Source organism: Tupaia chinensis, unplaced genomic scaffold (assembly GCF_000334495.1).
Source record: "Tupaia chinensis unplaced genomic scaffold, TupChi_1.0 Scaffold000256_1, whole genome shotgun sequence".
Taxonomy (NCBI): Eukaryota; Metazoa; Chordata; class Mammalia; order Scandentia; family Tupaiidae; genus Tupaia; species Tupaia belangeri.
Window position 1 is genome coordinate 3898247 of NW_006159736.1, and position 13000 is coordinate 3911246.

Genomic DNA, 13000 nt, shown 5'->3' on the forward strand with positions numbered 1-13000 from the left:
TAAGATTTGACAAAGATTCTTGCTTGGCCAAACTTTAGTCAGGCTTATGAACCTTTTCCTAGGCCCACCTGTGCACTTATTCTCAAAATTCAGTTTTGGTAATCCCTGCTAAATCAGTTTAGCAAGAACGCTTTGTTATCAATATCTGAATAAGTTCCTCATCTCCTACTATTCCCTAGGTGATGTCTGATCACCCTGGCCCAGTATTAAGCAAAAATCCTATTACATTGTTTTGCCCAAGTCCCCCTTACTCCTGGTGTTTCTACTTAGTTATTTTTCATCCCCTGATACCCCGCAACTCCCAACCCTGTTCATGGGTTGTAAATTCTCACTTGCTCATGCTGTATTTGGAGTTGAGCCTAATCTCTCTCCATCACTGCAATACCCTATTGTAGTAGTTTGTACTTATCACTATGATCCTGAGTAAAATCTTCTTTACCATGGTTTAATAAGTATCACTGAATTTTTTAACAGATGGTAACAATAGAGGAAAAGAAATCTATACGATCCTTACAAATTTTTGGAAAATGTAAAACTATTGTAAGATGAAAAAGTTTATCAAAAAAAAAAAGGAAAGAAAGAGAGAGAGGGAAAAAGAAAAGAGTAATTCCCAGGGCAGCAGCAGCCAGGATCTTGTTAAAATTCAAATTCTCTGGTTGTACCACCAGAGCTTCTGCATCAGAAACTCTGGATATAGCAGCAATCTGTGATCCTGACTCGGATTGAGAACCACAAATCTAGCTGATGGGCCAAGAGCTCTGCTTCCAGGTGCTTCTCATTTTAGATGAGGTCATGTTACTTTTCCTTCAATGCTCAAGAGCAAAGAATCGGATTAGGCCTCCTTGTAGCTTCTGACTACCAAATTGTCACCTTTCACAGAGGAATGATATGTGCCTATCTCTTTTCTTCTCTGACTATTCACATCTGGTCTCTAAGGCCCTTCCTGGGTCTCTGTGCTTATGCCTTCCACAACTTCAGCACACAGATTTGTTCCAAGCCCATATGTATGTACCAACCTGCATGTTTCCAAAGGCTGCAAATAAAGGCAGACTTTCAATTATTTGAAGACAGAGATTGCTCTTACCTGATGGTGGCCTTGGACAAATCATTTGTTTCCTCTGTATCGGAGTCTCCTCCTCCCTCTGTGATTTGGAGATGATAGAAAAGTATCTATTTTATAGGTTTTTGTGAGAATTGTGAGTTACCCACATGGCTTACTTCATGGTTCTAGTCTTGGACCAGTGGCTTGAAAATCATACTAGGCACTGCATGTGTGCCCAAAATCCCAAGAGGAGACTAGAGAAGACAGGATTACAATATGGCTATCCCCTCTGGGAGGTGATTTCTCAACTTTCCCCCCTCTCTCTAAATAACAAACAAACACCCACCACCACCAAAACAACAACAAAAACAGCTACTGAAACAGTATCTGACACTTAGCAAGGATCCAGTAAGTGTAAGTACTATTATTTGTGATACGTGTCTTGTGTCTTAAATATCTCTTCATTACTCCCAAAGGCGGAACTTCAGGTGCACAATAATGACTCAATAAAGAGTTGGTAAATTGAACCCACAAAAATCCTATTTTAAGTATAGTGACTCCCTTCCCCAACCTCCCAGCCTCACACATCAGTCTTCTAAGGTACCTTGATTTCAAGTTGGGTTGTTAGAAATATTTTACGTTGTTTATGTAATGCTTTTAGGATCAAGATAGAGAATTGGAGCATATATAAAACATGGGAGTGAGTTAACCTTACTTTAAGTTCCACCACCTACTACTGTGCTGTTACCAATGAATAACACCATTTTAATTTGGCTATTACCGTAGATGTTACTTCCAGAGATCCATAGCACAGTTTCTATTAGCCTGAGACAAAATCAGTCAGGACAGAAATTAGCATTCTGGGGATTGTTTTTACAGAAGGTGGGAAAGGAATCATACATTTGAATAACAAGTTCAGATTTTGCTTATTTGCTTTTTGTCACAGGTTAGACAGAAATGCAACACTTTACATGCTATAAGTACACAAGCCTTAGGTGTTTTGGTTTGTTTTCCAGATGGGAATTAACGTGGTGGACTCAGCGGTATCCGGATTAGGTGGTTGCCCTTATGCAAAAGGTGCTTCTGGGAATGTAGCCACTGAGGATTTGATATATATGCTTAATGGCCTGGGGCTCAATACAGTAAGTTACTTTAACATATTTTAAAATTCATGCATTCCTTGCAGTTTCAAGGTGGAATGCTTCTCAGATTTGAGAAGCAATTTGAGGTCAAAGTTTTATTACACTTTTGCTGTTTGCTAAAGTGCACACTGGGAAAACACAATAAAAATTCTTCCAAGGGCTTTATAAAATAACTTATTGCTGTAGCTCAATCACCAGTAGTGCTACCATTTCACATTTTTATAGTGCTTCCTGACCTCAAATGCACTTTTTCATGTATTATCTGATTTGATTTCACACACTTGGTGAGTTAGAGCCTATGTTTTTGCTATTATGATTGTTGAGTTTTCAGTTTTATTTTTTTGTAGGGTGTTTTCCTTGGAGGAAACTCAGATCTTTTTTCCTTTTGGGGAAGAAACTCATATCTCGATGGTCTCAGAGTGACATCTAGGGCTTCTGGCAAAGAGCCCAGGGCACTTTTAAAATGGTCAGTGGCCGACCAAAGTTTAGTAATACTCAGCATATGGGACACTGGATGGCAACAATAGTCTCTTTACAGGTGGTACCTGAGAAGTCACAGCATATAATATCCACCCAACTCAGCGCCTTGTTTTGCCACATACTATTAACATAATTTGTTAGTCCGTTAGGGCAGATTCGTTTACTTAGGGGCAAAATAGAAAAGGCAAGGAAATTACCCACAGATGATTAAACATTCAGAATGTTTTCTGAGATGGAAAAGCATCATCTGAATTAAAAGTTGACTTTCTCTTTCTGTTAATGCTATTCCTGCCTCTCCTCTCGGCTCACACCACTTACATTGATGTTTCTGCAGTACCAGACTTGCTTATTGTCCCCATTTCTGCACCATTCTATTCCTCACCTCCACCCCTGGCTCATGCTCTTACCACCATATGGCATGACCTTATACCCCATATAGTATAGCTTTTTACCTGGAACGTGAGGTACCGCATCCTGAAAAAGTCTCCTCTATCGTTTCCTTGCCTGTCTTCCAGGCCAAACCATTTGGTTCCTCTCCTTACTGCTTCCATGCTGCCCTCTGTTACTTTACCTGTGAACTTATCATGTAGTCGTACTGTGATCATGTTTATGTGTCCAGCTTCCTGCACAGAGAGAAAGCAATTACAGCTTATTCATATGCAGTGCTTGTGGCATAAAGATACTCGATATTTATTTATGGAACGACTGAATTTAGTTGGCACTAAACACCAACAGCTGTTGCCTACCAAGACCCAAAGCTATTACCTACCTTCTTTTGTTAGGAATAAATATTACTTCATTTACCAACTAGCTTATTTTTTATCAGAAGACCATAATAGAAACTGAAGAGAAATCACTCCTTTCTTGGAGATTTATATGACTGAATTGCAGTTAACTAAAGCAACGACGGACAGCTGGTGCTAAATAAGTATCAGGTCATGTTCTATAATTCTGCAGTCCAAATGCAAATAATCATCTATTCCTAAGAATTTCACAATTCCAGGAGGATTGCTATTGGATTGCTGCCACAATTCAACAAGTTACCCTACCAAGATTCTTTGTAGAATAAAATATCACTGTGGATCCTAGGTCCAATTAAATTGACAAAGAATGACTAATTTGACTACAAAAATACTTGTTATTGGTCCCATCCTTACTATTCTTCTCTGACTAAATCAGTGTAGCCCCTTATCTCTTTTCTGGATCTTCATTCTCCACACTACTCAGCTGGCCCCAGACTTGGCACTGAATTCATCCTCCACGCTACTATTATAGAATTTCATGTAAAATGCAAACATGAATGTATCATGCTTCCACATGAGCACTCATCAATAGATTCTCACTTCCAGAAAAGCAAGGCTGTGTTTTGTCATATAATCTGGCCTACTTTTACATTTGTCAGTATAAAAGGTATCTTTTGCCTTTTTTCCTTATCTTCCATGATTTTTTTGCCCATCATTCTCCACATACACCATGCTATTTTTCAATTAATTGTACTTTTCGCCTTTCTGCTAACAATACACCACGTATTCTCCTTCCTGTCTATGACACATGCTTTCAGTATATGAGGTAACTACAAAGTCTATGGAAATATGGAATTAAAGTATGAGTCTATTTTGGTGTAAAGAGTTTTAAAATCTATACATAGTTTTTTCATAATACACATTTTTAATTTTTAATGAACCTTTATTTTTTTATTATTATTATTTTTTTGGAGAGGTTTTTGCTATAGGACACATGTGCTCACCAGAAAGACAGAGAGAGACAGAGAGACAGAGAGACAGAAAACAAGAAATCATCCCTCATGGGGGATGGCCACCCTGCAATCCCTTCTCCTCCATCGTCCTCTCGGGATCTTGGGCACTCATGCACATGTACCCGGCGTGAGTTTAAGCCACCGGGTCTGGGACTCGAACCACGGTCGACTACATGGGAGTCCAGCAACACAGCCATTATGCTAACTGCTGGTCCCTTTAATGAACCTTTTAGAGACCTTTCATAAGACAAAAGTCAGAATTTACGCTTCCTGATACCCTCCCCTTACACATTTTTATGCTTTTTTCTCAGTGGATAAGTTGCTCTACACCTCTCCCTACATAATCACCTGGTCATATTTCTATTAATGTATTTAATTATAGTAAGAAATTTACTGTTAAGGGTCCATATTGCTTGCTTTATTATAATCTCCCTGGAGACAGAAACAGCATTCTATGTGAAATTCTTGAAACTCAGGAATTTATCAAAAGTACATGATGCATATTTAAGCAACTTTAAAATGACATACATATATGTGCAGTGTTATTTCATAATGGCATCTGTTAATTAAATAAAGTGGTAGAGAAAGGTCAAAACATAATTCCTCTTTGGTCCAATATTCATTAATTATGTTGCATAATTAAATGGTATTGTTGAAATAGAAGACCGTTAATGACTAAAATTTCCCTAGGAATCCTTGCTGAATGTAATTCAGAAGTGAAAGACACATGAAGCTGATTATTTACAAAGTTTAATTATCATTGGCTTAAGGATGTTAAAGTAAAATGTGCCTAATAGTTACTTCTAAAGGTGTTACGGGATAAAATGAAATTTTTCAAACCAGAGCAAATGTTAGTACTCTGAAACAACTTTATAATTTAAAAAAAAAAAAAGGAAATCATGTACACGTCTCGTTTTATAAAATATTTTTCTTTTTTTAAAAGACATTTTATTTGACTATTTATTTATTTTAATTTGACCAGAGATGTACAGAACGAGAGAGAGAAAGAGAGAAAGGGAGGGAAAGTGAGAAAGCAAGCCACGAGGTCCAGGACTTGAACTACGGTCGACCATGTGGGAGTCCAGTGCTCTTAACCACCATGCCATTTGCTGGCCCCACAAAATATTTTTCTTGATAATTCTTAGAGAAGTAAACTACAAAGAAAACAGTCCTTTAACATTTCTAGGGAAAAGTAATTAGGTATATAAAAATGTATAAAAAAGTCTCCTACTTCTGAAATGATCATAGCTATCAAAGCCCCATGGATATTTGTACTTGTCTATTTTAATTAAAAATAAGACAGATTTCCATAAATATTAAAAACTACTTCTTAATAGCAAGGAAGACTGAGCATGTTCATTTTTAAGTCCACGTCGTTTCTAGTCCATGTTGAGGGAGGACATAGGTACTTATGAAATGCTGCATAAGGGCAGGACTGTGGTTAATCCACCTAATGCTCTGCCTCCCCCTTGTGACAGCAGAAGTGCTGGGTGGAGACCCCGATGGCGACCTTTTGTTATATCAAGGCCAACGGGTGAGGAGCATGCCCCGAACTTGGCCTTCATACCCAACTGTGTATCTGTCATCCATGGATTTACCTAAGCCTTTGTTGATCCTATTTATACTTTCAGAAAGTACAGCCTCTCAGGCAAACAAGTTCCAGATGTGTACTAAATACCACTTTATTTTATTTGACTTACAACTACCTACTTTAATATACAAGTAATAGTGTTTCTGAATATGGTAAAATATGCATATATGCATTCACCTTTCCTGTAATCCTGGTGGCTTTATCATTTTTGTTTCTTCATATGGTGAAGAGGGTATTTTTTTTTCCTAAGTCAGTTCTTATCTATAAACTCTTTCAGATCATAATTTTGATTATGTCTGCATGATTTTCTAGCTCTATTATTGTCCTTTCTAGACTTTAGTTACCAGCCTGAATTAAATTGAGTTATTCAGTTGTGTCTAGTCTACCTATATTATTATAATACACAGGGGCAAGATTCATGATGTGCTTTATTCAAGTCGAAAAATGTAAAATACTATCTACTTGACTCAAAAAAAAAAGTTACTCTTAAATCAATTATGAGCACACCTTGTTTAGTCATTTTAAATTGTTAAGTAGCTACTAATAAAATAAGATGTTTTGTCTTTTTTTCTTTCTTTCTAATCCCTTTTCTCTCTTTGTGTCCCTTCTTTTCTGACCAGGGTGTGAATCTTTACAAAGTGATGGAAGCTGGTGACTTTATTTGCAAAGCTGTGAATAAAACCACAAACTCTAAAGTAGCACAAGCCTCCTTCAATGTTTGACTTGAATAGATTTATGGCTTATGGTTGAGAAGATCAATGTCAGCTACAAATATTCATCTGAGAATTATTAATGTCACCTTGTGTTAATATGTAAAATAATAGACAACAGTGAGGAGGAAAAGATACTGTTGAAAAGATTGTAACTGGATAGATTATGAAGTGAACAGAAAGGAATAGCAGTCATCAGGTAAATTTCAAGTTGAGACTATAAAAACATGTAGACATCCTTTTCGATTGGAAAAAAGTCTACTCTTTTGCTCTCATAGAACTAACTTTTTAATTTAGAGGATGTGAAAATTGACTTCAGATTTCCCTAAGTATCAAATACTGTGTTACTGCTTAATTGAGCTGGCTTAGCACAGTGTGCATATTGTCAGTAGTTTATGAGCTCCCACAGAGTATGCAGGGTGTGTGGCCTCAATATTATGCATTATGCCTCTGGATCTCAACTTTCCATTTGCCAAGTCAGTTAAGTTATGGACCAAGAGCCAAATCTCCATCTGACCCTACATAATTTTTAGCAATAGAACTTTTATATTTTAAATATGGCTACATCTGTTAACTATTTCAATGACTTTATCTTGTTCCAAGAGGCTGTGGTCAATGGCAAGACGCCATGTCCTGGAAACATACTCCGACCTCCCATGTTTGTTACTTGCATCTAGTTTACCACACTCTACCTTTCAACAGTTATGGTAAAAACCAGGACGGTGTTATTCAACTTTGGAGAAATTATAAGGTATGATTTTTGTCCTGATGTCTAAAATGCAGTGATGAGAATAGATTGGTATGTGTACTGTAATCTTCTTTCATAATTTTTTTTTTTGGAGAGATTTTCACTGTAGGGCGCGTGCGCTCACCAGACAGACAGAGAGAGACATAGAGACAGAAAGCGAGAAATCACCCCCCAGGGGGGATGGTCACGCCGCAATCCCTTCTCCTCCATTCTCCTCTCGGGATCTTGGGCACGCACGCACACGCGCCCGGCGTGAGTTTTAAGCCACCGGGTCCAGGACACGAACCGCGGTCGACTACGTGGGAGTCCAGCGACATAGCCATTACGCTAACTGCTGGTTCCCTTCTTTCATAATTTTCAGATCACTTCCCGATTGCCTGAGGAAATATTATTGTGATTATAAGAATATCAAGATGGTTTCTAATCCATGAAATAAGCTAGTTTTTTTTTTTTTTCAGCAATTCAGGGTACTTTGCATCACATCATTTCTTTGGGTTGACTTTTGTAATGTTATTTTCAAAACTGAAGTAAAATTTTGTCCTTTGTATTAATACTAGCAAGCATTTCCAGAAATAGCAGAAATTACTATTTCAGAGATTGAGGAGAGTAGCAGGAGGACTGTGTCAAGAAAAACATTTCTGTTACCTATGAAAATTATTTGGGGACAGTATTATTACATGTGAGTCTGTAGTATCAGTTTTATTATTTACATAGACTTCTCTAATAATACTGGGTGGATTTATCTTTGAATAAATTTGATTATAAATTGAAATATGAAATTGAGTATTGTGGACTTTCTAAGCATATTCATTAAAACCACTGAAATAAGAAGAAATTTAAGAAAATAAGAAATACTCATTAAAACTAAGCTATCTTTAAAGCTATTTAGTAAGAAAAGAATCACAGGAGAAATATTGGGTTGCTGGGAAAATAATAAAGCGTTTTTGCATAGAAAAATATGTCCATGACTTTCTGACAGTCTAATATATTGGTAACGGACAAGACCAAACTAAGCTTCCATATCAAAGGCCAACTTACCAACTTATGGTACAGTTTTGGAGCAGGAACTATAACAGCACACTTGCCTTCCAGAGTCTGAAAGCAATTCTCCATTTGGGTTAGTGCTGGGGATGTACAAATTACGGAGAACAGACAGAATCGCAGCTGGTTATGGATCTGCCTTAGTCACACCTTCTCTGTGCATCTCTCCTCCTGAGGTACACACTCCATATACTGGTGTTACTGCAGTAGTCAGAGGCCAGTCAGACTAAGTGAGCACTATGAGATGTGTACTCCATTTTCTGAGAAGCCTGACTTGCTGTCTCTTATAGAACTATGTATTCCTTAGTTTAAGATATTTGGAATAGCATATCTTGATGCAAACTACTTATAAATACAAATAAGGAGAAGATGTTGCTATTCTGAAATGAAAACCATGGACTCTTCAAAGGGCAGAATAAGTGATCAGAAACCCTGATATGATCTAACACTTGGTTGCATAATACCCAAATGGTCTTCCAATTCATCCATGAATATTTTGATTCTCTATAATTGCATCTACCACAAGAAAGCTTGTGTTTTAGATATTTGGTATTGTTTTCTTACCTAACACTCTTAAACTACTTTTGCTAGGCCAAAGAGATATTTCTTTTTTGGTTTGGAGAGAGAAAAATCGTAAAATCACATAAAGCTATCTGACATCCATAGGCAGGATCCCCTCCCAAAGCTATCTTTCAACTAACCAGGAAATCTGGTCCTGACAGAATCACTGTAGGACCCATGCACACATAAATTGACATCAGAGTTGGCACTGGTGGAAGGTCTTAGAAATGACAAAGCAATTACACTTTTACTGAAATGCAAATCAAAAAAATTTTTGTAACATCTGCCCATTGGTCAAGGAAAGCATCCTTTCTTTACTCAGGAACCTGTAATGTATTTTACCATATGCATATGTTGATGATCTATTAGAGATAAGACTTTCAGATAAAGTTCTCTGAAAACTAGACATTTTCTAAATTCTAGATTCATAAAATTCAGAAAACAAGTAAATAGGAGCTTCCTATAACTTCTGGGAAAATCCAGAATGTCTTTTATGATCTTAATTCTGATATCTCTATCATGTAATAAATTCCTCTTTAGCTGCACTTAATGGCTATTCATTTCTTTATAGGTATATCCTCTATCTCCTAAATAATTGACTCCAAACATGAGAGTCACAGGATTATCTGGCTTTGAAAAAATAAGCCACAGATATTATTCCTTTCATAAATGTAAAGAAATGGTAAAACTTAGGGCAGAGAAATAGTCAGAAATCTGAATTAAATAATAGGCTGGCCTACCCATGGTGTACTGGTTAAAGTGTCCAGCTGTATCCCACATGGCTGACTATACGGTTGGAGTCCTGGACCCAGTAGCTTGAGACATATGCCAGGTGTGTGTGTGTGTGCATGTGTGTGCGTGTGTGCATGTGTGTGCATGTGTGTGCCCGGAATCCCTAAAGGAGAGATATATGAATGAGAAGGGACTGCAGCGTGACCATTCCCCATCAAGGGTGTTTTCTCACTTTTAGTCTCTCTATGATGAATCCACACACCCTCTTGCAATAATAATAATAATAATAATAATAATAATAATAATAATAATAGACAAGTGAAGAATTGCTATAAATACCAGTGATCATGTTGTTTTTGTGGAGCAAAAAATGTAAGTTTTGTCATTGAATGAGGCAGGACTAGAAGTTAAGAAAAATAGTTTTGGAGTTTTGGAATATAGAGATAGGAAAGAAGGGATTGAGCAATTGAAGCAGGGAGGAGGGATACAAAAATGGAGGGAAAAAAGAAAGGTGAAAAGAAACAGAAAAAGAAATAGATGGGCAGTCTGAAAAGTCATGTTTCTTTCCCTTAAATGGATCTAGATGGGGAATAAATTCTGCTATGACACAGTGTGTCAGTTTAGACCGTTTTATTTTTTGTAAGTTTAATTTATTTTAGAGAGAGATTTTTTGCTATAGGGCATGTACACTCACTGGAAAGACAGAGACAGAAAGCAAGAAATCACCCCCCATGGGGAATGGCTATACCACAATCCCCTCTCCTCCATTCTCTCGAGGTCCTAGGCACACCTGCACATACACCTGGTGTGAGTTTCAAGTAGCTAGGTCCAGGACTCAAGCCACAATAGTCTGTGTGGGAAGTAAACATTATGCCACCTGCTGGTCCCAGTTTGGATCATTTTAACTGCAGGTAACAGAAAACTCAATAGGCTTAGTAACAAAAATTATCTCATGTGACAAATATATCAGAAATACTGCTTCTCTACCAGTTTGACTCAATGGCTCAATCATGTTAAAAGTAAATAGTTTCCATTTTCTTGTTTTTTCAGTCTCCAGGTATTGGCTCAGCTTCAGGCCACTGCTCCCAATAGTCACAAGACTCGCAGCATCTGCAGGCCTCACTTTCCGTACAGTGCTCAGCTGCTGCAGAGGCCCTTTTCTTCTCGAGTGTCTTTTTCAGTGGATGAAGAGTGTCCCTGTACCCCCATCCCAAACCACTTCTCATGTTTCATTGGGCAGAATATCATCTCATACTCCTTCCCTACACTTGTTAATATGGAAATAAAACACTTGGGTAGATTAAATAAAATCATTGGGTAGCATTTTAAAGATCAGGGGAAAATCTCATGGAAACATGTTCTGTGGTGACAAAGGATAGAGGAAATGAAGGCAGGTAATTTAACTCCAAGAGAAGATCCTATATCTAATTACTCTGAGAGAGGAGGAAAAGATAGAAATAGGAAACACTTGGAATTTGAAGGGTTTCAAGATGGAAGTAGTTGATCTGGCTAATGGGCCTCTCTCTCTCATTATTCAGGATGGTAGGAAGTGAGGTCTTCAGGCATTATAAATAGATTTGAGTGAGGACTTGCAAAAATAGGGGAAGTTAGGACACACCCTCTAGAGAATGGGTAATAATATTCCTAGGGTGCATTAGAAGTCAGCTTATTCTACTGAAAGTTCTCAGTGGCCATGTGCTAAAACCAAGTCCACTTATCTCATCTCACCATTTAGCCTTTGACACATTCCCACCTACTTGAAATATTTGGGGGTTGCTGTGATACTGCTTTGCTCCTGTGTCCTATTATTTCCTGGTTCTTCCCTCTCTACTTCTTTTATTTTTTGACCTCCTTCTTTATGTTTACAGACTGATAAATACATGATTGACTTCATCCTCACTACTCAACATATGATGCAGGCCAGGAGAGTGGACCTCCCCTGGGATCTTTGGAAAAATGCAGAATTCTGGACTCCACCCCAGATCTGTTGCATTGCAGTCTGTATTTGAATAAGATCTTTCTATGATTCCTATGTATATTAAGTCTGAGCAGTACTTGCCTATTGGGTCCCTTCTTTTGGTTTTCTAATAGCATCTGAAGCTTCATGTCTTCAAAAATACTTTGTATTGCTTTCCCGCTCATGCATTTTACCTCACTGACTTCTCTGCTCCTGGAAAAAGGCAGACACAGGTCCATCTCTGAATCTTTCCCTTTAAGCCTGCAGTGTTCTTTCCCTCGTAGCTCCTTGTTATTGGGTTCTTAGCATGAATTTCACCTCCTTGATGTGATTGCCTGATTCAATCTAAATAAGTCTTCAGAATACTTTCTTTCCATCAACTTGTTTAATTTTTTCCTTCCTTTTCTTTTTTAATTGTCAGAGGGCATGAGCACTTGCCAGAGAGAGACAGATCAAAAGAGGGAAAGGAAGAAAGTAGACCCCCCCAGTGGAACTTGGTCATGCTATAGTCTTTTCTCCTTCATTTCTCCATTCTATCATGATTTTGACCATGCATGCAAGCACACACGCTTGGCATGTTTTTCAAGTTGCCAGGGCTGGGACTCGAACCATGATCAACTATGTGGGATTCAGCTTCACTTAACCACTAAGGAATTGGTCCAAGTTTAATTGTTTTAATGGAATTTTTAATTCTTTGTTTATTTTGTTGTTTATTTTCTTTTTTTTTCCCCCCATCAGAATGAGAGTGAGAGCTCTGTTCACTTGTAACTTAGTGCTAGGGCCTGGCATGATATCTGTCCAGTAAGTTTTAGTTGGGATGAAGGATAGAAATGAGTTTATTCAAATGTTTTGGAATTTAAGTAAGGAGATAATTCTATCTGAACAGTTTTTAAAATATATTTAATTTCCTGAGCCCTTAATAGCTTTTTAGAAATTAGACATTGCAAATAGTTTGAGAGAAGATGTTTATTAAACATCCTTAAAATATCAATTTAATGATTAGATAAATGGATGGATGAATACATCCATCAGAGAGATTGTTAGGACATGTTGGAGAAACCAAAATCATAAGGGCAATATCTTTTAAGCAGAAATCAATCCAGAGTGAAACTGTTAGAACTGATAACAACAGTAAAAATATCAGTGATAATGAAAACCTTCCCAAAGTGAAGAATCAGTAGCTATGAGCAATTAAAGTCAATAGCTATAAGCAAATAAGCAGCTCTTCTGTGGGCATTAA

General features: G+C 37.5%; 1 protein-coding gene across 1 annotated transcript in view; it reads left to right on the top strand.

The window, feature by feature from the left end:
• The window catches only part of HMGCLL1 (3-hydroxy-3-methylglutaryl-CoA lyase like 1), a 216820-nt gene extending 209422 nt beyond the window's left edge, over positions 1-7398 (top strand). Inside the window, exons 8-9 of the mRNA XM_006149186.2 lie at positions 2059-2184; positions 6632-7398. Coding sequence (XP_006149248.1) covers positions 2059-2184; positions 6632-6733 — 228 coding nt within the window. The 3' untranslated portion in view covers positions 6734-7398. The remainder of the gene's footprint in view (positions 1-2058; positions 2185-6631) is intronic.
• Positions 7399-13000: the final 5602 nt, after the last annotated feature.